Consider the following 24,586-nt stretch of genomic DNA (forward strand, 5'->3'; position numbering starts at 1 on the left):
AGTACAGCAACTTCATACCCACTTTCATATTCAAAAGTTTCTGTAAACAGAACACTAAGTATACTTTTTTTTTTTTTTTTTAAGAGACAGAGACTTGATCTGTCATGCAGCCTGGAGTGCAGTGGCACAATCAGAGCTTACTATAGCCTCAAAGTCCTGGACGCGAAGTTCTCCTTAGGCTCCTGAGTAGCTGGGACTACAGGCATGTGTCACCATGCCCAGTTAATTAAAAACATTTTTTGAAGGCATGGGATCTTGCTATGTTGCCCAGGCTCATCTCAAACTCCTGGCCTAGAGCAATTCTCCTGCCTTAGCCTACCAAAGTGCTAAGATTCCAGTGTGTGCCACTGTGTCCAGCAAATAATACATTTTTAAACACGTGTTTAAATGTTTGTTAAATGAGATGTTCAGTTGACTACAGAATAGTGAATTTTATAGTAGTTTTATGTATATAAATGAGAGAATAATGTTGAAATAAAAATAAGTTGTCACCTGAGTAGATAGTATAAATTTGTAAAAATAATAATGACAACTCAAATAAGGCTGACTCTATGCCAGGCAGAATTCGAGGCAACTTATAAATATTACAAATATTAACTCGATTAATCCCACAACAATCCTATATAGTAGGCACAATTATTACCCCATTTTTCATAAGAGATAGGGCAAAGCCAGTTTAGGTAAATTGCCCAGGGTAGCCCAGGAGCTATGTCACAAAACCCAGATTTGGTCAGACTCTGGAGTATGTACTCTTATGCAGGCTCCAAAGTGATTTCTGAAAGATTAATAAATAATAATATTTGGTTGTAGTCTGCAATAATAATAATGATGAAAAAGGAAAGATGATATGTAATAGCCAGAAATCCAAAATAATATCCCATACTTGTATTCTCCACTCTCTGTGTTCTCATCAGACATGCTTCCTGTAAGTATGATATTCCCAGTTTCTCCCCCAAGTGTCTATTATAGGCACATTGATAGTTATATTAAAGTATGCCTCACTCCATTCTTCTAATATCTACTGTGACTCCCACTTGATTTTAAGAATGTGAATCTTAACCTCTCAAGAGTAATTCTTTCTGTGACTGACAGCCTGACCCAACTTTGGACGTTATTAATATATTCTTTTCAAAGAACATTACAAAGAGTGCGGGCAGCTGTGGCACGCTGGCTGGGGCTGCTGTGATAACCCTTCTTCCAGTCAGCACTTAGTAAAAGAGAAGTCCTGTAATTCAGTGTCACCAGATGAGAAACATCAAGAGCTCTAAGAGTTCCTTTGTGCAGGAGTCTCAGGCTTCCACACTGGAAAGGCAACCTGATGCCCAGCAGTATGTGACTGGGTGACACTCAAAGGGCATTAATGGATTCAGGAATCAAGAGACTAGACACTTTTGTTACAGAGGAAAAGCTTGATTTAAAAGGTTTCTATTGCATTAGTCTTAGTACATATCATCTGTATTCAGAAGGATACCCAAGTCTGTTCCAAGCTTCACTTTGAATATATAGATTTTTCCAACAGGACTGTGCACAGCTCTGAGTGCCAATAAAATAATATACTTCCAAATTTCCAAAGCAACCAAACAAAAAGAAATATTTTTTTTTCTTCTCTTCCTTTTATTTTCTATCTCTTTTTTTTTTTTTTTTTTTTTTTTTTTTTTTTTTTTTTTTTTGCCTCAGTGGTTGAGAGGTGCAATTGTTAAGTTTTAAAATTTGAGCCAAAGTTATAGAGGGAGTAAGACACATCTTTTATATCTCCCTTTTGCACAAACATTGGAAACATTTTTTTTTTCTATTGAGAAAAGAATTGTCAGAGATATTAATGCCTTTCCAATCATGATAGAATGGGCTGAAATTTGCACTGGGAGATAGGAAATATGGATTATAGTCTTGACTTTGTCACTTCACATTTATTCCTGAATAATTTATAGTTTAATAGCTTTCAAAAAGCATTTGTGGGGTGGCTTGCAATAAAAATTTACATACAAAAGCGCAGAGAAAAGTTACATGGGAAACAAGAAACAGCATAGAGTAAAAAGGGAGAACATTTCCTTAGCCCTTGTCATCTAACTCCACAGGCCCTGGACACAAAGTGAAAAAGAGAAACACAATGAACCTCATGGGTCTCATGATGTCAAAAGAAAGTCTGCCAATTATTCACCAGAGATGTAGTTTCTGCTTGTTTTGTTTTGTTTTCTGGCATTAAATTTCAAAAGAATTTTTTTCTTGTGGATCTTCATACAAAAAGACATCAGGTTTGACTCTTCATCCTGAAAAAATGCAGCAGCTCTGGATAAAGGTTAAAGGCATTTTATTGAATCATATTTGAACAAAGGTAATTTCTTTGGAGAGTTAATCCACTGTAGTTCAAGTAAATTGCTTTTGATGCTCTAACTTGACAGAAAGAGTCACTAAGCAGCAATGTGACCTTTCTTGCCTCTCAGTCAGTAAAATAGGTGATTTTGATTACATGCACTTCAAGGTTGCTTCTAACTCACAAGATGTATTATTTCTAGAATGAATTTCATCTAGACTAACTGTTATTGTTAACATGTCATCCAAGCCGAGATGCCAGCAGTATAGGGACTCACATCACCTTCTTGATTTTTTATAAAATTAACATCATAAATGTCTTTGCAACCAAATCACATACTTTAAGTAAGAGAAAGGGTCTATCACAGTACCTAAAAACAATGCCTGTTGAACTCATAATTACATACACAAATAGCTCAAATTCCCAATTGTCACTTGTGTAACTTGTCTTTGACAGCTCAAATTAATGGCTAGCAAGTGAGCTGTCTATATATGCCATGAATTCTAAAATAAATAGCACAGAAAACTTGCTGTAGCTAAGTGTTTCCAAGGGTAATCTAATAACACCAAAGTATGTAGTTACAATTCCTGGATAAATAAAAATGTAAGTACTTTAATGGGCAGCACATAAAATATTACCATCAATCTGTCTTGTTTTGTAGAAGCTGTATCTCATGTCTGTTGTGAAGAATGAATAAAGATGATAAGATGCTTTCCTTGACCAAACTTTCATTAGGCTCCCCTAAGCCCTCTTCTTGACAATGCCTCCACCTTGCCTCCCCACAAAGCATCATCCTTGGGAAGTCCGCATAGCCCAGTTTCAGCAAGAATCCTCCTTAGTTTACAGGGAATCCTCTCATCCTTAATATCTGATCACCCTAGCCTGCCCTCAGCAGGAATCCCATTATGTCAGTTTAGCAAGATTCCCCCTACCCTTGATGTCCTGGCTTCTGAATTTTCCATCTGCTATCACCTCCAAATCTGCTTCTTGGCTATTTCTGCAGCTCTGAGCATGATACTCCAAAGTACAGTGCTTTGGCATGCTGAGGACTTTGACTTCTGAAAGCGATTGGCAGGGCCTCAAAAGCAGGAAGTTCTCTCTGACCTTCTTCTGCCCTCCTTTCTCCTTCTCCTATTTCACCCCCAAAGCAGGCCATAAAAACGAGAATTCCTTTTCCCCAAACCAGGTAATAGGAAACTAGAACTCTTCTCCCCCAAAGCAAGCCATAAAACCTAGAAATGTCACTCTCTGACCTTCTCCTTTCTCCCTTGAAAACCCTCGTTTGATAGGTGACCTGCCCCATACCCAGGAGGAAAAAATTCTAAAAAGAGAGGCCAAGAAGAATTGGAATAAACAGTCCTGGCTGGCTTCCTCTGCCTTAGGTTTATAATCATTACATCATATGCTTTTGGTCCAATTATATTTCTACATGACTATTCTTCATCAAACCTAAACATAAAGAATATATTAAAAAACATAAAAATACAGTTTTCCTAAAGGTTTCTATGTAACATGAAACTTTGTTAAATAAATTTGTTATACTCTTTTCTTATTAATCTGTCTTTTGCCATATCAGTGTCAGCTAGACCCTTGTAAGGAAAAGGTATTAAACCTGTTTGTCCTAATGATATAAATCTCTACTTGTCCTTGCGTGTATTTTCAGTTGATATCCATTTCTCTCCTCAATTCTGATAGTTTTGACACCTATCACAATAGTCTTGAATAAAGTCTTCCTTACCATTTCAGCAAATGTTAGATTTTTTGTTTTCTTTAACAATCAGCCCACGGTTCTTACTTTATAAAATCCTTTCCTGAAGAAATATAAGGAAAATATGCACATTCTTTTTTCACTTGGGGTACAGAGCATGTAAATAAACACATGTTGATTTCTGGCACCTCTTAGGAATTATTACCGTTTTCGAGGGGAAATCAAAGTTAAATTTAAAGATGAATCTCATTTTGCAAATTGCTATTTACAAGATAGTTTGGACAAAACTAAACAAAACCCTTGCCTTTTTAATTTAAATTTAAGGTGTCTCCATATTTTTATGTTCAATTTAACTTACGAGAACCAAAAATTCCATAGGAAATAGTCAGTGTAGAAGCTGAACTTTTATCCCTGGAAGTTCAAAAGGAATAAGCCCAGTGTACTTCCCACTTCCACTTTTGTTCCACTCTGGTTCAATCTCCAAGCAGCAGTCAGACTGAGCTTCTTAAAATATAAATTAGACCTTGCCCTCTCCTGCAAAGACACTTGAACAGTTTCCTATCTGGCTAACGAAAGAAAGAAACTCTAAACTCCTTACTATGGCCTAGTAGGCCCTTTTACATCAGTTCCTGTGTGGGAAGAACAATACAGTTGGCTCTCGGAACTGAAGCCGGGACAAACCACAAACCGGTTAGGAAAATCCCTGCCAGAGGTCATAAACATGTCAGAAGAGTAACTGAAATAGCTCGGATGGCGGGAACCAATCAAGAACAGCCAACTCGCACTGTTCAAATATCAACCAATCCCAAGCCTGCGTCGTTCAAAAAGACCCCTATGACTCTGTACTTGTTTACTGCTGACTATAAGAGACAGTTCCTGACCCTCCTCTGGGCTCTCGCCCGACACTCGGCCGGGGGTCCAGGTTCGAACCTGCAATAAAGATCCTTGCCACTTGGCTTTGACTGCAGTCTCTGGTGGTCTTCTTTGGGGAATAAACGGACTGGGTACAACACCTGTCCACCTTTCTCTCTCATCTCAGACAATGTCTCACTTAACTCACTCACTAGGCATCACTCATTCTGGGGTTTCAGTTGCCCAAACGAAGCAACCTCATCCTGACCCCAGAACTTTTGCATTATGTTTTACTCACCATCTGGAAAGTTCTTCCTAGTGGTCTAATTACAGGCAGTTCCTTCTTATTCTTTAGACTCTTCTTAACGCCAGCTACTCAGAACAGAGAGCCTGTCTCTGACCACCCTGTGTCAAGAGCTGTGTTGGTAATACTGAGTGTGAACTTGATTGGATTGAAGGATGCAAAGTATTGATCCTGGGTGTGTCTGTGAGGGTGTTGCCAAAGGAGATTAACATTTGAGTCAGTGGGCTGGGGAAAGCAGATCCACCCTTAATTTGGCTGAGCACCATCTAGTCAGCTGCCAGCCCAGCTAGAATATAAAGCAGGCAGTAAGACATTAAAAGACTAGACTGGCCTAGCCTCCAAGCCTACATGTTTCTCCCTTGCTGGACCCTTCGTGCCCTCGAATATTGGACTCCACGTTCTTCAGTTTTGGGACTCAGACTAGCTTTCTTTGCTCCTTAGCTTACAGACAGCTTATTGTGGGAAGGGAAAGACCTGATCGTCCCCCAGCCTGACACCCACGAAGGGTCTGTGCTGAGAGGAAAGAAGGCCTCTTGGCAGTTGAGATAGAGAAAAGCATCTGTCTCCTGCCCGTCCCTGGGCAATGGAACATCTAGGTGTAAAACCTGATTGTATGTTCTGTTTACTGATCAAGGAGAAAACCGCCTTAGGGCTGAAGGTGGGAGGTGCTAGCAGCAATGCTGCTCTTTAAGCACTAAAAAGATTTATGGAGATGTTTGCATATGCATATCAAGGCACAGCACTTTTCCTTAAACTTATTCATGTCACACAGATTTTTATTCATATGTCTTACTGCTGACCTTCTCCCTAGGATGATCCTATTATCCTGCCACTTCCCTTTTTCTAAGATGGTAAAGATAATGATCAATAAATACTAAGGGAACTCAGAGACTGGTGCCTGCGGGGGTCCTCTGTATGCTGAGCGCCGGTCCCTATATATTTTTTTTCTCTATACTTTCTCTGTGTCTCATTTCTTTTCTCAAGCCTCTCATTCCACCTAATGAGAAACGCCCACAGGTGTGGAGGGGCAGGCCACCCCTTCAAGAAGCTAGAAGGGCCTCATGGAGACTGTTAGTGGAAAGAAGAGGACTTCAAGGGGACTGTTAGCAAAAGCCCCATGGGCCTTGAAAAGACTGTTGGTGAAGGCTTTGGAGACAATGAAAATACGTTATTGGAGGCCAGAAAATATGTGATACTTTTTCTGTACTGGCAGGAATTTTGGCATTAATGTTGCACATGATAAGAAACTTAATGGACTTTTACAAAGGTCTGGCAAGAAAGATGAACAGGCAAAATGGAGAAAGTGCCAACTGGTTCCTAGCTGCCTATGGTAAAACATGGAAAGGGATGAGCTAAAGGAGAAACTTTCTGTTTCTAAGCAAGATTCAGAGGAAAAAAGGACCAGAACATGCTGGGCATGAAGGTAAAATTCCCAGGCTCTCCCAGCAATATACTTGCAGAGTTACAAATGACCTCAGGACAAAGGTTAAATCCAGGCTGCTGCTACCTGTACAACATGCTTTGGGAAAATAAAGCTCATGGATGTTCCTTTGTTGACCTCTCAGAAAGATCTGAAGGTAAGCCTCATTGGACTTCTAGAAATCATACGATATGTCTCTGTGAATTTTAAGGATGCCTGATGAATCCTTTCAACTAGAAAGAAGGCTTCTTTTCATTTTCCCAGAATGCCCTAAGTTCCAGCAAAAAGGGACTATGTCAGAACCAAATGTGTATGTGGCTTTTCTTTGATTTATTGGATCATCATTGGATACACAGGGGTCTCATCAAGTTTTTGTGGAAAAGGAGGATGGATTCAAGAGACAAACGGAGAGCCAGGAAAATAGTTTCCAGGAAACAGGACTAGAGCCTAGTTAAGGATCTAGTGACTTGTATCTGGTTGGATTTTAGAATTACTGAGGAACATGTTTCCCATTTTCTTTTTTAAAGAGGAGAATCTACTCCTCTCTGACCATTATATGTTGTGGGGAGGGCACAAGATTTGTACCTATAGTCTACAGGTCTTCAGATGGAGAGAAAACATACACACAGAGTCTCATCTCTACACAGACCTGATTTTATCATTGGCTTCTTAAATTCAAGGCAGGGCTCTGATGGAATGAGATTTTCTTTTTTCTTTCTTTATTACTTTTTTTCTTTTTTTTTTTTTTTGAGACAGAGTCTCACTTACTCTATCACCCAGGCTGGAGTGCAGTGGCACAATGATCTTGGCTCACTGCAACCTCCACCTCCCAAGTTCAAGCAATTCTCTTATCTCAGCCTCCCAAGTAGCTGGAATAACAGGCATCAGCCACCACACCCAGCTTATTTTTTTTATTTTTAATAAAGATGGGGTTTCACCATTTTGGCCAGGCTGGTCTCCTGACCTCAAGCGATCCATCTGCCTCAGCCTCCCAAAGTGCTGGAATTTTTACAGGCGTGAGCCACTGTGCCTTGCTGGCATGAGATTTTCAAAGATGGGTGAAATGCAAGCTATCTGTGGCCAGCCAAAAGGTAAACAATTAGTCTTTCCACAGAGAGTTACACCTCTCCCCTTAAATCTGAGGGTACGCTCTGACTATAACGACAAACAGTATTATGGAAACTATACTGTGCCAGTTTGGGGGCCTGTCCCTTATTAATGACTAGCAGTTTTTAGTTCCTGTCTCTTTAATTACTCACTCTTAAAACCTTGAACTGTTATTTAAGATACACAGTTACTCTACAGGAGGGAGTATGTGGAAAGGTCCTGAGCTCACAGGCAGGATGAGAGAGATTAAGCCAAGCCCAGCCTTCTAGCTGTGAACAAAACCATTTTTCACTCTCCAGCCAAGCCACTAGCTGGATACCACTATGGATGCCACATGGAGAACTGCCCAGCCAAAGCCCATCCAAATTTTGACCCACAAAATCCTGATATATAACAAAATGGCTGTTGTTTTAAGGCACTAAGTTTTGGGGTGATTTGTTATGTAGCAATAGACAATAAACACAAATTTCATACTGGTTCTAAAAATACACATTTGTATTTTCAATATCACTAACTTTCAAAGCCATTGAGTTAGGAAACGTATGGTCTTTTTTGAATTGGACAAAGAGTCTTTGCAGATGCAACTAAGTTAAGGTAAAGTCTTACTGGATTATGGGAGGTTCTAATGCAATGACTGGTGTTCTTACATAGTGTGGGAAGTTTGGACCTAGTCTTAACAGGTAAAGGCCATGTGAAGATAGAGGCAGAGATTGGAGTGATGCATCTACAAGCCAAGGAATGCCGAGGATTACTGACAACCACCAGAAACAGAGAAGGAATCTTTCCCTAGAGCAAGGCTCTGCTGGCATCTTGATTCTGGACTTCTAGCTCCAAGAACTGTAAGTGAATAAATATCTGTTGTTTTAAGCCACTTGATTTGTGGACCTTTTTCCTGCAGCCCTGAGTAACTAATAAAGTCTCCTACATCAGGTAACACAGAGTAGAACTTACATGTTATTATAAATGCTAATTATAACCCATCTTTTGGAAACGATTAGTACTGGGTAGCAATCTTCACATGGCTCAGTACATACAAATTCCAAATTTTTCAGCTGGTTCTCCATATTGTGCCAATGCTCTTTTATATGCTGTTTCTTGAAGTCATTCTGGGCCTCTGGTCTTCCTGGCCCTTCCAATCCACTTGATGGCTTATAGATCTTACACCTGAGGAGCAGCCAGAGTCATAAAAAGGAATAAAATCCAATGAGGCAATGCCATTACTTGCCAGCAGTTTGGTGATAGATAACTGTAATTATTCTCCAAAATGAGATTTGTAAATTTTCTTGGCTTTTAGTTACTCATTCTAAATGCTTTCAGATAATGATACTAGGGCCCAAAGCCATAGGTAAAGCATTTAATGATGTTTATTTATATCCCTATCAATACTACAGAATGCCTGTCACTCTGGAAACAGAAGAAAAGTTTGTGCTGCTTATTTTTATTATACCTTAATATATATAGCTAAGAAAAATGATGCACAGGTCCATACTTAGTAAGTCCTCCTCTAAAGTGATTGTTTACACCCGACTTCATAAAACAGCCAGAGAAATGTGACTATTACAAGATTCCAATAAGGGCACTGCAGTGTTTCTTAATTGACATTAAACCTAACTAAAGCAGCCCCTGGAACACCTACACAAAATGCAGAATTATTGCCTTATTACTATTAAAAATGCATGTCATATTTCCAGATTGTGTTCATTTGGCCGATGGGACATGCACTATAATGAAGCTAGTACCAGATTCATCTGAGCTATAAAAATAAATAATAACTACATAATCATCTTTTGATGTACAGCCAAGAATCATTTAATTTCTGGAGTCATAAAAAGGTGAAATGAACCACAAATTCAAAATTGTCTATGAGTACTTGAGGAAAATATCCTTGAGAGACAGGTAACTCTATCTCTTTCAGACAATGAAAAAAATTAATTTCTTAAGGGAAAAGTTGATAGAGAAATTACATATTTCTGTACTTGTGTAATGGAAAATCAAAAATATCTTTAAAAGTACTAGTTTGTGCATTTTAAAAAACAATCTCATGAATTGTGTTGGAAAAACAACTGTTTTTTGTTGTTTTTGTTTTTGACACAGTCCCATTCTGTCTGCCAAGCTAGAGTGCAGTGGCACAAACACAGCTCACTGCTGTGGCAACCTCATTCTCCCAAGTAGCTGGGACTACAGGCCATGCCAAAACGCCTAGCTAAGTTTAGTATTTTTTGTGGAGATGGGGTTTCGGCATGGTGACCAGGTTGGTCTTGAACTCCTGGGCTCAAGTGATCTGCCTGTCTTGGCTTCTTGATGGAAGTGCTGAGACTATAAGTGTGAGTCACAGTGCCTGGTTGAAAACTTCTTAGAAACAAATAAACAACAACAACAAAACAGAAGCATTCAATAGAGAACAGAAGTTTGTCAGTTTGTGATTGCAAATCTAGAATCTCATCACAACTCATTCACAGGTTAGCAGGGTTAGTTAAGTAACCAAACCTTCTCGAATTGCAGTCTCCTCATATCTAAAATGAAATTACATTATTATCCATGTCATTCAACCATTATAGTGAAAAATGAGAAAAGCATGCAGAAATTTTCATCATAAACTGTAATGCATTATACAGATGTTATGTTATTCATTATCCTAATTGGAAAAGTAACAACAAATTACAAATTTTCAAATATATCCTAACTCTAAGTTTTGAACTTTAGATTTGTGTTCAAGTCTTTCTGATGATTACTTTTTATTTTTACTGAAAATATAAGCACAGAATATACTAAACCAGCTCTTTATTAGCAATGGGTATCTAGAATGGAAACAGTATGTTCTTGGAAGTCTCAAGCTTTTGCTGTTAAAACATTCTCACTGACCTTTAACAAAGTCTGTTAAGCAGAAACAAGGGGTTAAGAATGTAATGGACTGAGAAACATTCTCTTATTTCTGATGCATTTATGATTCCAAACGTTCCCTTTTCAAAGTCTTTTAACAGCTCTGTCATGAGGCTCTATTGAAGTTTCAGCTGGCATGAAGACAGGTTGAAGGGCAACAAGTAGAAAAGCTTGCTAATAAAATCAAAATGGAAATAACTCCTTAATTGTTTCCTTTGAATTCAGATCATGATCACCCAGAGCATGTTCCTGCCCAGGTCTTCTAGCTGGGGATGTCCCCCAGACTTCAAAGAAATCTCCTCTCAACGAAGATATTAGCTGACTCATATCTGAAGACAGAGTTAAACATGTAAAAAACAGAATTTTAATCTTTTTAAAAGTATAAATACAAAGCAGTATTTGGTCTTGCACAAACAAGGACAACATACATAATAACCTATTGGTCCTGGAGCTATAAATTAGTTGTCAAAAGTTCAAATGGTAGATGTTTGTCTCTTCATGCTTGATAGTTCACTTTCCAGTGTATCTAATATAAAAAATCAAAAATTTTCCTATACCTGATAAGAAAGAATTATTCAAGCTTTTCCAACTCTTAAAGAAGATCAAAAGGTTCTTAATGTTCAGTACTTTCCTCTTTGGACTGTATTCTTCAGGACAATAAGCAGAATGTTTGAATGCAGTGCTCAGTTCTAGACTTTCACATTTGTGGAGTGTCTATTTTATGCAAGACACTGTGCTGATGGTGCCAGGCACATGAGGTGTGGTCCCTGCCTTCAAGGAGTTTGGAAACTTGTGGGAGAGACTGGATGCAAATCACAAATTGAATATAGTGAGGTGAGAGCTAGGGAAGATAGGAATCATGTGGCAGCTTATGTATCCAAGAAGAGGCAACACACAGTTGGGTCTTAACATGTATGAGTTCTAACTCCTAACATGTAGGAGTTAGCTGAGGACAGGAGGGAGTGAAGATCCATTTAGAGAAAATAAAAGGTTTAAAGGTACATAAATGCCCCAGTAGTTTAATATGGCTGTACAATAAGGCTCTGCAGGGAGTAGGAGGAGGTGGAAGAGGAGGGAGGAAGGAAGATACATATATATATATATGTATGTATGTATGTCTGGACAGAGAGAGAGAAGGAGGAGGTAGAAGAGGAGAGAGGAAACGAGATATATATGTGTGTGTGTATATATATATATATATATATATATATATATATATAGAGAGAGAGAGAGAGAGAGAGAGAGAGAGAGAGAGAGAGAGAGAGAGAAAGTCTAAAGATAGAGAAAAATGATTTGCGTCCAAGCCAAAGCATGTGGACTGTGTCCACAGTGGCAGAAGAACCAGTGAATATGTCTAAGCAGGGTGGGTGAACACTCATATGAGTGCTTTGAATGGGCCTGATAGGGGTACAGAGAATTCACGCAAAGAAGGTATGGCTAGGAGTGGAACTGTTAGGAACCATTACAAAAATTAAGGGAAGAGGTGGCAAGGGTTTACTTAACACTACTCAGGTGGGGAAAGAAGGGAAATTAGAAAGATCTTGGGCATTAGACATGTAAAATTAGGTTACTAACTGGATACAGTTACAAGGGAAAGGGAGGTATTTCCAGTCATGTCCAGGTTGCCATCTGGAGCAACCGAGTCATCTGTGGTATCCATCACCAAGATGGCCATACTAGAGGAGGTGCAGGTATGGGTTAAGAGTCCAGGGGTCTTAGTGGTGAAATTAAAAGATAAAAATGCTGAATTATGTATTTCAGCCTCAAATCTATCAATTCTAACCTCTTTACATGCCTCAAACTCAACTCCCCGCTTTCCTACTGCCACTACCCTCTCTCAGGCTCCCAGTACCATTTCCTGTTTCTGCAGCCAGTGCCTCCTTGTCTCCTACTTACTCTGGCTTATACTCTGAATGGTAGTCATGTTTGTGCTTAAAAGTCTTCAGTGGCTCTCCTCTCCCTCCTTCCTGTGCTATATAGCTTCCTTCCTCATCTGTTCCCAGCTCACCTCCCCATCCTCACTATTCATCATCCCTGTTGCCCACATGAAACGGGGGCCTGGAAACTACTGCACTCACCTCTCCCTAACCTCAACTGTGGCTTACTTTCTCCCTTCTATCTGGAATTGTCCGCACTTTTCCTCTTGCTACTTCCTCGTCCTCATTCTTAGAGCCACAAATTAAGAATCATTCATTCATTTGGCTGTTCTTGTCTCCAAGACTGAGATAGGTGCTGCATCTAGGTGCTATTGTGGTACCTACCCTTGGTTTAGTGATAAATCAACAGTTCACCAGTTTTACTGAGCTAGAAGCTCCTTGAAGGCAGGACAAGAATTGTTCATCCACTAAAGTAGTACTAATATTCAACCCACCAATCCCATGACTGGGTATATACCCAAAGGAAAATAATTCATTCTCTCATAAAGGCACAGGCACCTGTATGTTCACTGCAGTGCTATTAAGAATAGTAAGGATGTGAAATCAACCTAAGTGTCAATCAACAGTGGACTAGATAAAGAAAATATGGTACAAAAACACCATAGAATATCATGGACCCATAAAAAAGAACAAAATCATGCCCTTTGTGGCACCACTGATGGAGCTGGAGGCTATTATCCTAAGCGACATAATACAGGAACAGGAAACCAACTACCACATGTTCTCACGTATAAATGGAAACTAAACACTGAATACACATGATTGCAAAGATCGGAATGATAAACACTGGGGATCACTGGAGGAGAAAAGGAGGGGAGTGTAAGCTGAAGAACCACCTGTTGGGTACTATTCTTCTGGCCTGGGTGATGCGATCATTGGTACCCCATGCCTCAGCATCACACAATTTATCCATGTAACAAACCTGCACATGTACCCTTTAACCCATGATAAAAACGGAAATTAAGAAAAGACTTGTTCGTGCATGTACCCCTGTATTAGTGATTGCTGTATAGAAAATTCTTTCAAATTTTTCAGGGTAAAAGAGTAAACACTTATTTTCTCAGAGTTTCTGAGAGTTTGGAATTCTAGAGCAGCTTTTCTTGGTGGTGCTGGCTCAGGGCCTCTGATGAGGCTGCAATTAGAGTGTCAGGAGGGTCTACAGTAACTTGGAACTTGTCTGGACTGCAAAGATGCAATTCTCAGCTCACTTGCATGGCTGTTGGCAGAAGGCTTTAGCTCCTCACCTCCTGGGACAATTCACAAAGCTGCTGACGACGTGGATTTCCCAGAGAGGGTGACCCAAAAGAGGTAATGCAAAAGACGGAAGTCGATCTTTTACTACCTATCTTCGAAGTAACATACCATCATTTCTGCAATATTCTATGCGTTCCACAGACCAACCCTGGTGCAATGCAGCCCAAGGGTGTGTAGCAGGAGCCAGGGATCATTGGGGGTATCTTGGAGGCTGAATTCCACAGCCACCAATGCACAGCAGTGCAATTAGTCCATATAAGGTACTAAACAAATATTTGAGAATGAATTAATAAATAAAGAAACGAATACAAAGCAAACATATTTATGCAAAGTTCTGGGCTAATTACTCTGGAGAATGTAGAGATGTAAAATATTTTTTAATCCTTTTAACATATTTCTTTCCTAAAAATGTATAATCTCTGAGATGTTAAGGTGTTCCTTTGCATAAGACATCTGGTTCAATGAGGATTGGTTTAGTGGCATATGGTTCCTCCTTCCCAGAAGACTGAGAAAACAGGAAACCTCTATGAGATAATACCAACGTCATTTCTTTACAACCAGAAAAAAAGCTAACCAAACAAATGTTGCTACCCACAGATTCTCATCCTTTGTTTGTAATATGACCCCTCTTACTACGGGTATTTTAAAATGTTTAAGCTGATTAAAAGGTAAATGAAAACAATATCGGAAATAGCAGGTCCATTAAGTAAGAAAATGAGAACCATAATTGTTTATATATATTAAACTATTTTACCTTTCATTGGACTTGTAAATTTGGTAGAAGATAATACTGAGCTGTGTGAAATGTAATTCAAAAACCACATTATTAGAGTAATAGATTTGTGTACTGGCATTGTTTTCCAACTGTACTACATTAAATGTCATTTAACTGTTCTAATGAAGTTTTAGCCCACAGGTACAATTGATATACATTTTTCAGTCTATAAATGGAATAAGCTGGCATAATACATGGATCAGTATGCAATGCAAAGTTGGATCAAACCAGTAAGAAAAAACTACGTGAATGGCTTTAAAACAGTTACATTTTTAAAAGATTCCTGTGCAATGAAAACTCTAAAATGTGGCTAAAAATAATTTTAAAAGATATAAATAAATGGAAAGACATCCCATCCCCTGTTCATGAATTGGAGGACTTAATAATAATAAAATGTCAATAATAACCCCAAATGATCTATAGATTCAATGAAATTCCTATCAAAATCCCAATGACTTTTTTATATAAATAGAAATTAAAATTCATATGGAATCTCAGGGTCATGAAGTAGCCAAAACAGTCGTGATAAAAGAAGAACAAAGCTAGAGGATTTTCATTTCCTGATTTCAAAACTTACTACAAAGCTATGGTAATCAAAACAGGGCAGTCGGCATAAAAGCAGATGTAAAGATCAATGGAATTTCTCATATATATGGTCAAACATTTTTGAAAAGAGTGGTAAGGCTATTCAATGGGGAAAGGTCAGTCCTCAAAAAATGGTGCTGGGGAACTGGATATCCACATGGTAATGAATGAATCCAGACCCTTACCTAACACCATATACAAAAATTCGCTAAAAGCAGATCAAAGACCTACATGTTACAGCTAACCTATGAAATGTTTGGAAGAAAACATAGAGCAAAAGCTTCACAACATCAGATTTGGCAATTATTTCTTGAATATGACACCAAAGACACATGCAATGACAACAACAACAACAACAAAAAACCAGCATGCACTTCATGAAAACTTAAAGCTTTTGTACATCAAAGAACTATATTAACAGAGTATAAAGGCAATCCATGAAATGGGACCAAATATTTACAAATCATATATGTGATGAGAGGTTAATACCCAAAATATGTAGAGAACACCTTAACTCAACAGCCACAACAAAAAACCTGATTCAAAAATTGGCAAAGGACTTAAAACGACATTTCTCCACAAAAGACATACAAATGGCCATAAGCAATGAAAAGTTTTTTTTGCCATCACTAATCATTAGGAAAATGCAAATCAAAACCATAACGAGATAAGACCATTAGGTTGGCTACTATCAAAAAACGAAAACAAAACAAAACAAAAGCAGAAAATAGCAAGTGTTGGCAACAATGTGAACAAATTAGAGTCTTTGTTCCCTGTTGGTGGCAATGTAAAATGATGCAGGACACTGTATAAATCAGTATTGCAGTTCCTCAAAAAGTAAATAAACCTAGAATTACCATATGACCCAGCAATTCCACTTCCGAGTTTATACCCAAAAGAATTGAAAGCAGTGACTCAAACAGATATTTGTATACTCATGTTCATGGCAGCTTTATTCACAGTAGCCAAAAGGTGGAAACTGAAATGCCCACTGACAGAATGAATAAAGTGCCAGTGATATTTCTCAAGATATAAAAAGTACATACATTTAGTTCTTTGGACCAACTTCATCTGAATTTATTTTCATAGGGAAGTTGAAAATACCATTATATTCTACATACTTTAAGAATTAATAATTATTTAATAATAATTTAATAGTGAGCTTTGCTCACGTAGAAGAGTGTAACTGGATCCTCATCTCTCACCTTATACAAAAATCAATCAAGATGGATCAAAGACTTAAATCTAAGACCTTAAACCATAAACATTCTAGAAGATAGCACTGGAAAAACTACCTAAGCCAAAAGCAAATGTAACAAAATTATAAGTAACAAATGTTAGTAAGGGTCCATATTCATTCATTACCATGTGGATATCCAGTTCCCCAGCACCATTTTTTGAGGACTGACCTTTCCACATTGAATAGCCTTACCATTCTTTTGGACATTTGTGTCTTTCACTGACCTAGAAAAAAAAGATATAATATAAAAAGAATGTCATCCTGCAGTGTTTCTTCTTCTCAAAGCCAATAATCATTTTTTACAAAAATTTTATTTTTATTTCAATAAATGTAACAAAATAAATATAACAAAGTTACTAATGCAACAAAATTAATAAAATTAATAAAATAGCTAATTAAACTAATTAAACTAAAAAGCTATTTCACAGCAAAATAACTAATCAATAGAGTAAACAGACTACCCACAGAGTGGGAAAAAATTTTTGCAAACCATGCATCCAAGAAAGGACCAATATCCAGAATCTACAGGGAACTCAAACAAATAATCCCTTCAAAATACAGACAAAGGAGATGAATAGACAATTCTCAAAAAAAAGATATACAAACAGCCAACAAACATGAAAAAATTATTAAAGTTACTTGAATTTCAAACAAACAAAAAATGCAAAATGCAAATTAAATGCAAATTGAAACCATCATGAAATACCACCTTATTCCTGTAAGAATGACCATAATTAAAAAACCAAAAAATGACAGATGTTGGCAGGGATGTGGAGAAAAGGGAACATTTTTACACTGTATGTGGGAATGTAAACTAGTATAACCACTATGGAAAACAGTGTGGAAATTCCTTAAAGAACTAAGAGTAGAAATACCATTCAATCCAGCAATCCCACTGCTAGGTATCAACCTAAAGGAAAAGAAGCCATTACATGTAAAGGACATATGGACGTGCATGTTTATAGCAGCACAATTCACAACTGCAAAGATACGGAACCAACCTAAGTGCCCATCTAACCAATGAATGATTAAAGAAAATGTGATTCCTATACACCATGGAATACTACTCAGCTATAAAAAGGAATGAAATAATGTCCTCATAGCAATGTGGATGGAGCTGGAGGACATTATTCTAAGTGAAGTAATTCAGGAATGGTAAACCAAATAGTGTATGCTATTACTTCTACATGGAAGTTAAGCTATGAGGATGCAAAGGCATAAGAATGATATAATGGACTTTGGGGACTCAGGGTGAAGGTTGGGAGCAGGATAAGGGATAAAAGACTACATACTGGGTACAGTGTACATGGTTTGGGTGACAGGTGCACAAAAATCTCAGAAATCACCACTGAATAACTTATCCATGTACCCCCAAACCACATGTACCCCAAAAAGTATTGAAATAAAAATGTATTTAAAAATAATTATTGGCTTTGGGAAGAAGAAATACTGCAGGATGACATTCTCTTTATATTGCATTTTTTTTCTAGGTCAGTAAAATATATAAATGTCCAAGATTTTCAAGCTTGCAGCCAAGACAGAGAACAACCAATTTGCTACTTTGCACCATCAGCAAAATAGAAAGTTATATTTCATTCTCATGGGTGAGATACTGTGACTTAATAACTGGTTATTCTTCAAAGATCCCATTGCTCTTACTAGTGAGCAGTTAAAATGGTTTAAATGTACCTTGTTCTGTTGACTTTTCTGGAATATAGTTCTTTCTCCTTTTCCTGGCAATTTTTGTTTAACTTAAGAGAATTTCAAAAGACTGCTGCCTCATGTTTTAGCTCTCTCTTGTAATGAATGTTTCCTGACAAAATGTGCATTACATAAGAATTGATAAAAATTAAAAAAAAAACATTTCTCATATGCATCTTATTAATTCAATCCATTGTTGGTGCCATGAAATCAAATCAATCTTGGTTTTGAATTATTGGTAGAAAGGTCAGCTGAAATTGGTGAGAGAAGCAGACTATGTAATAAGATGATTTTATTAATGTAATTTTATTACTTATATTTTTAGGTTGTAATCATTATTAAAAAGTTTCTATTTAGGGACCTTGCAGAGTCTGTTTAATAAAGATTTATGTTCTTTCTTTTTTCAATAGGCTTTCTTTATAAGTTTTACATTTACAGAAATATGACCAGAAAGTACAGAGTTCCTACATATCCTCTCTCTTCACCTCTCCCCAATCCTCAGATTACACTCTTATTAAGATTTAGCATTATTGTGGCACATTTATTACAATTGTTGAGTCTATATTGATATGTTATTGTTAATTAAAGACCATAGTTTAGATTAGGGTTCATTCTTGGTGGGCATTCTATGGGTTCTGACAAATGTAAGTGTGCATCATTACAGTATCATACAGAATCATTTCATTGCACTAAAAATCCCTTGTGCTTCAGCTATTCGTCCATCCCTCTCTCCCTCCCTCTGTCCCCCAAAATCCCTTAAAACCACTAAACATTTTATTGTGCCCCTAATCTGTCTTTTCCAGAATGTCATATATTTGGAATTATTCAGTTTGTAGCCTTTTCAGATTACCTTCTTTAATTTAGCAACATGCATTTAAGGTTTCACTATGTCTTTTTATGGCTTGATAATTCATATCTTTGTATTGGTCAATAATATTTCATTGTCTGGATGTATCGCAGTTTATTCCTTCACCTACTGAAGGTGTGAAAGTTTTCAGAGTCTAAATGGAGGCACTTGTGTCAAGCATTGACAAACGGAGAGAGGGAAGGCCATGAGGGAAGGGTTCTCATGCACATATCCCTGATAATAAGAACTATCAAAAAAGTTGGCAAAACCCAGAACTTTACACAAAGGCCACCACAGCTTTACGCAGAAAATACTTCTGCAAGGACACCTGTTCAGCAACTGCCTGTCCAACCTTGGACTCACAGCATTCTTGTTGTTTGTTCTTGTTTCCAAGGATAATTGATTCAAAATAACTTATGTAATCCTCCTCATTTTGGCTTTAAAAACATTCCCTTGCCTCAATGTCTTTGACTATACACATAGTTTACCATGGCATGCATAATCCCATTGTGATATTACTCCTGAATAAATATCATTTGCTTTTAGAGAGTATCCCTGTAAAGGACATCTTGGTTGCTTATGTTTTGGCAATTATGAGCAAAGCTGTTGTAGACATTTGGGTGTAGGTTATTGTGTGACTATAAGTTTTCATGTCATTGGGGTAAATACCAAGGCACATAATTACTGAGTCATAAGACAAGAGCATGTTTAGATGTATAAGAAACTGCAAAACTGTCTTCCAGAACGCCTGTACCATTTTGCATTCCCACCAGCAATGGATGAGAGTACCTACTGTCCTATATTTTCTCCAACATTGGGTTCTGTCAGTGTTTTGAATTTAGCCATTCTAATAAGCATATAGTGATATCTCTTTGTTTTAATTTGCATTATCCTGATGAGTTATGATGTGGATGACATATGATGTGGAGCATATTTTCCTATGTTTATTAGCCATCTGTGTGTCTTCTTTGGTGAGAAGCCTGTTCAGATCTTTTGCCCATTGTTGAGTTTTCAAAGTCACCATGTATGTGGGATACTAGCCCTTTCAAATACGTTTTGGGGTGTTTTTGTTTGTTTGTCTGCAAATATTTTGTCTCCATCTGTAGCATAATCCTATTTAAATAGCTTAACTAACTTCCTTTTTCACTTTTCCAAGATCTTCACACTTAGAATATAGGTCCCTCACGTATTATTTATTCAGCAACTGTGTGAAGATGCCCATTTAATATGCTTTTCCACTACACGTTAAGTATCCCTTATATGAAATGCTTGGAACCAGAAGTGTTTTGGATTTTAAATTATATTTTATTTTGGAATATTTGCATTATATACTTACCAGTTTAGCATCCCAAATCCAAAAATCCAAAATCCAAAATACTACAGTGAGTATTTCCTTCGTTACTGTATTAGTCTGTTCTCATGCTGCCAATAAAGACGTACCCGAGACTCAGTAACTTACAAAGGACAGAGGTTTAATTGACTCACAGTTCTCTAGGGCTGGGGAGGCCTCAGGAAACTTACAATCCTGGTGGATGAGGAAGCAAATGTGTCTCTCTTCACATGGTGGCAGCAAGGACAAGCGCAGCAAAAGGGGGTAAAGTCCCTTATAAAACCATCAGATCTTGTGAGAACTCACTCACTCTCATGAGAATGGCAACAAGGGGGTAACTGCCCCCATGATTCAATCACTCCCACAAGGTTTCTCCCACGATGTGGGATTATGGCAACTGCAATTAAAGATGAGATTTGGGTGGGGACACAGCCAAACCATATCAAGTCATGAAAAAAATTGTTTTGTGCAGGCACATTGTTGCCAAAGTTATTGAGAATAAGTGTTAACATGCTTCTACTTTCCCTCCACAACACAACTTGAGTACTTGGACCAAAGATAAATTTGATAAAAACATATTGATTGGCTTTCAAAACTGCTACTTGTTTCACAAAATTTACTGCATTTCAGGTAAAACGACTCATTTTTTTAACTGAACACCAGCCTCCCAGGCAGAAAGATGTACACTACATTGGTGCACTAAATCAAGATGGCCACATCCCTGATTTATGTTTTTGCCAAAGCTAATAATACCTGCTTCTCTCAGACACATTTACATTTTAGGTATTGGAAGTTGGGTTACCCTCTCATTTCAACTTCCAAGATAGTCAACTTTTCAAAAAGATTTATCCTGCAAAATCAACTCCTATGAAATACTATGAATTACTGGGGGACCCCAGCAGTATTAAAGATCATCCTTCTTTTTCATTTGCAATAAATCCTGATGAATCCCAGGGGCTACCCTGGAAATTGAGATGAAGACACTAAACCAATGGGCCATGGCATGGGCTAAAATAATATTTCACAGGGCATTATGTTTACATTACAATTTGTGCTTGTAGTTGAACTCTGGAAAGTTGCTATATAAGAGCCTTCTATGAATTCCATTTTAGACAACATTTTCCTTTGTAGTTGCTTTTTCAAATAACTATAATGTACAGTTAACCCATAGCTGTAACTTAGATAATGTGCTAAAATGGATTTGCTATCCTTGTCAGAAAAACAAGAGATGTGTCCTGTGTGGTGGCTCTTTCTTAAAAAAATCTATTAAGTCTTCTTTTGCAATCTATTTATACCAAACATCAGGCTATTATATCCCCAGTAAACTCCTATGAGCTGAGCACAGCTGGTGGAAATATGCACACTGGGCAAATCATCTCACCTGCAACTTCCACAGTCAGAACTCTCAAGATTTAAATTCCTGAATCAGTTTTTCTTCACAGGAGAATATTAGGTTCAGTGTTTATGATTATAGATACTCAAATAGTTGGCTAGTATTACATACATCATAAAGTGTATGTTTTAAAAATCTGCTGCAAGGTAAGCTGTGTTTTGATTATTGGAGGCAAACATGTTATTCAGAAAGACATAAACACCACAGGGGCATCCCAAATGCACAGGATTCTCCTTAACTAAAGACTGTCAAAGAAAGTTCCAAAACCTATCTTGACAAGCAAGGGACCTAATGCTTAGAATCTACTTCTGCCAAGCTGGGAGAAGTGTGTGGTACAGGCTAACACTCAAATTGTAGCCAGCCAGTATTTGAAAGCAGAGTCCCTTTCCCAAGGAAAGATCAGCTTCCTGTCAATAGAATCAAGCTTGCTCTACAAGGAATACACTGGAGTCAAAGAAGGAAGTCCGGTTTCATCGCAAACTTCAGGCTATTGCCATAGCAAGAAGGAGGACTTTTAACTTGTTCAGTTCAGGTGGGCAAAGTAGGGCCTGACCAGAGTTTTGGACAATGGCACACCCAGGTTACACAGGCTGTAACTGTAGCCAGATATGACTCTAGATTATGTCAGCAGAATGACAGTTTAATACACCAGGAGCATTTTCTGGGGTGGTTTTAAATGTTAAAAGAGCTAAAATTTGCCTAGCAACTTAACTGTTTAATAGTTTTCATCCAGCTCTGTGTTATACATTTAATTCAATACTGTGTTACATTATGGAATATTTAAAATTTTCCCTAAACATATGACCTTATTCTGAGTGCCTGAGAAGAAACTTGAGAGATAGTTATTCAGAAGGTAGATTCACCCACTGTAGGATGTTTATAATCAGTCTAAGATAAAGAGATGATTATCAGGAGAAATAATGATAAAATGCATTATACATTTTATTTTATTTCTCTTTAATTGAGAACACTTTTGTGTTCCTCTCTGTGCCTAAATGGGTTCTATGTAGCAATATCTCCAGTGTTTTGTACCTAGTAGGTTTACAGTACATGTTTTGTGAATGAATAAATAAATGTATGAATGAGTATGGAATATTCAAGGTCATAAATATATTTGGCCTGAATGTGAACTTAGTGCCTTGTGAACAGTTGTGCTAATGTTTGTCTTCTTTGACAAAAAGTGCTGAAATTCTTATGACACAGTTTTTGAAAGGACTCTTTTATGCCTTTTGGAACTGTAAGTGAAATGTTTTTTAAATTTCCCAAAATAGAATCAAACCTGTTCTGCATTCATTCCTTTGCATCTATTATTTCCATACGGAATATCAACTATTTCCCCTTGAGCTTCTTATAATTAGTAATAGCTTTTTCAAAATTGCTGACATTTATGCCCTGAGTACTTGCTCTTCTAAGAAAACATTCCAACTTACATGCTAGTGAAGTTTATGTGCCAGCTGTACATCAATACATGCATAATTGCATTATTGTTCTTTTTTCAGCTTTCAGAAAAAAAATGGAAGAAGAAAAAACATAATTCTAAATAGGATTCTGAAAGAAGAATGAATGTATTAGTATTTCAAAGACACGACTTTCATTGTTTAAATGACTTAGAGCAATAACCTCACTTCATTCAATCTGCAGAACTGATTTCCTGAAGGAAATTCTTGATTATCTATTTGATCAAAAACAGGGTGAGTTTACATAAATTAGTGCTTTACAACAATTTTATGTATTAAAGTAATACATTCACAATTAGTTTTTAATAGAGACAGAGAAAAAAATAGTTCATTTTTCTTTTCTGGAAAAAAAATAGTTGGTAATAGAGTAGGGGATAGCAACTGATAGTTTAAACTCAACAGGTTTCCATGTTGTCTCACTATTCACCTGAGATTTTTTTTCTTACATTCCTGCTTATGCCAACTGTCAACTATTCTCTCCTGAAACCTGTAGGTGGAAACATATATCATAATTAATTAGGAAGGAAGTTTGGATATTCAACTTCAAGCTCTCTGTTTTTTCTAGGGGGTCGTTGGGGATCATAAGCCTTGCAATTCAATTGTAAACTCGGAACATCTCCCACACACATCCCCATCACAGCTTGTTTTTTGTTGTTGTTGTTGTTGTTGTTGTTTTTGAGACAAGGTCTCCCTGTGTCACCCAGGCTTCAGGCTGTAGCACAGTAGCATGATTATGGCTCACTACAGCCTCTATCTTCCCAGGCTCAGGTGATCCTCCCACCTCAACCTCCCAGGTAGCTGGGACCACAGGTGCACACCACCATGCCCAGCTAATTTTGTACTTTTTGTAGCAACAGGGTTCCACGATGTTGCATGGGCTGGTCTTGAACTCCTGGGCTCAAGAGATCTTCCTGTCTCTGTTTTCAAAAGTGCTAGGATTACAGGCATGAGTGATCACACCTGGCCTCTACCACATCTTTTAAATTGTGTAAGTAAAAGTAATGCTGAGGAGGTCGCATATTTGCCTGTCTCTCTTTTCCCAAAATTGATCCTGTCTAGCCTGGTGATAGAAAAGATGCCAATTCAGGGCGGCCAGAATTGACAGTGCTCATCAATATTTTTTGCTTATGAGCCTAATATTTTCTTTCAAACCCTCATTGTTATGCAACTGACATCCAAAATAATAAGCAGTCACAAAAGGTGTTATTTCCATTGTCCCCTAATTAATTACATTTTAAAATAAAACTGCTACATAACTCTTTGAAAAGTATCCATTGAGTTAATCAATATCATCTATTTCAAAAAGACATGAAGGAAGTCTTCAAAAGTCAGAAATCTTATGTAGTTCCTTTCTCTCTTTGAAGTCATGTTGGCATTTTACTTCCCCCATAGAACATTCTCCTTTATTTTTTTTCTGAAAATTTTTTCTCACTTGATCATACTTCTTAGAAACAAGTTACCTGTAATTAAGATTGTTAGTTTCTG

General features: G+C 37.5%; 2 protein-coding genes across 5 annotated transcripts in view; both read right to left on the reverse strand.

The window, feature by feature from the left end:
- LOC105482223 (sodium/potassium transporting ATPase interacting 3) overlaps positions 1 to 8,625 on the reverse strand; it is a 656,509-nt gene extending 647,884 nt beyond the window's left edge. For 2 of the 4 annotated variants that reach the window (XM_071068182.1, XM_071068180.1), the window contains exon 1: positions 3,244 to 8,625. In XM_071068182.1, coding sequence (XP_070924283.1) covers positions 3,244 to 3,273 — 30 coding nt within the window. In that variant the 5' untranslated portion in view covers positions 3,274 to 8,625. The remainder of the gene's footprint in view (positions 1 to 3,243) is intronic. The other 2 variants (XM_071068179.1, XM_071068178.1) reach the window with 2 other exon arrangements.
- LOC139355597 (gametogenetin-like) overlaps positions 1 to 24,586 on the reverse strand; it is a 197,591-nt gene that overhangs the window by 112,872 nt on the left and 60,133 nt on the right. Inside the window, exon 5 of the mRNA XM_071067432.1 lies at positions 8,654 to 8,866. The gene's annotated coding sequence lies outside the window, so the exon portion shown is untranslated. The remainder of the gene's footprint in view (positions 1 to 8,653; positions 8,867 to 24,586) is intronic.

Source organism: Macaca nemestrina, chromosome 8 (genome assembly GCF_043159975.1).
Source record: "Macaca nemestrina isolate mMacNem1 chromosome 8, mMacNem.hap1, whole genome shotgun sequence".
Taxonomy (NCBI): domain Eukaryota; kingdom Metazoa; phylum Chordata; class Mammalia; order Primates; family Cercopithecidae; genus Macaca; species Macaca nemestrina.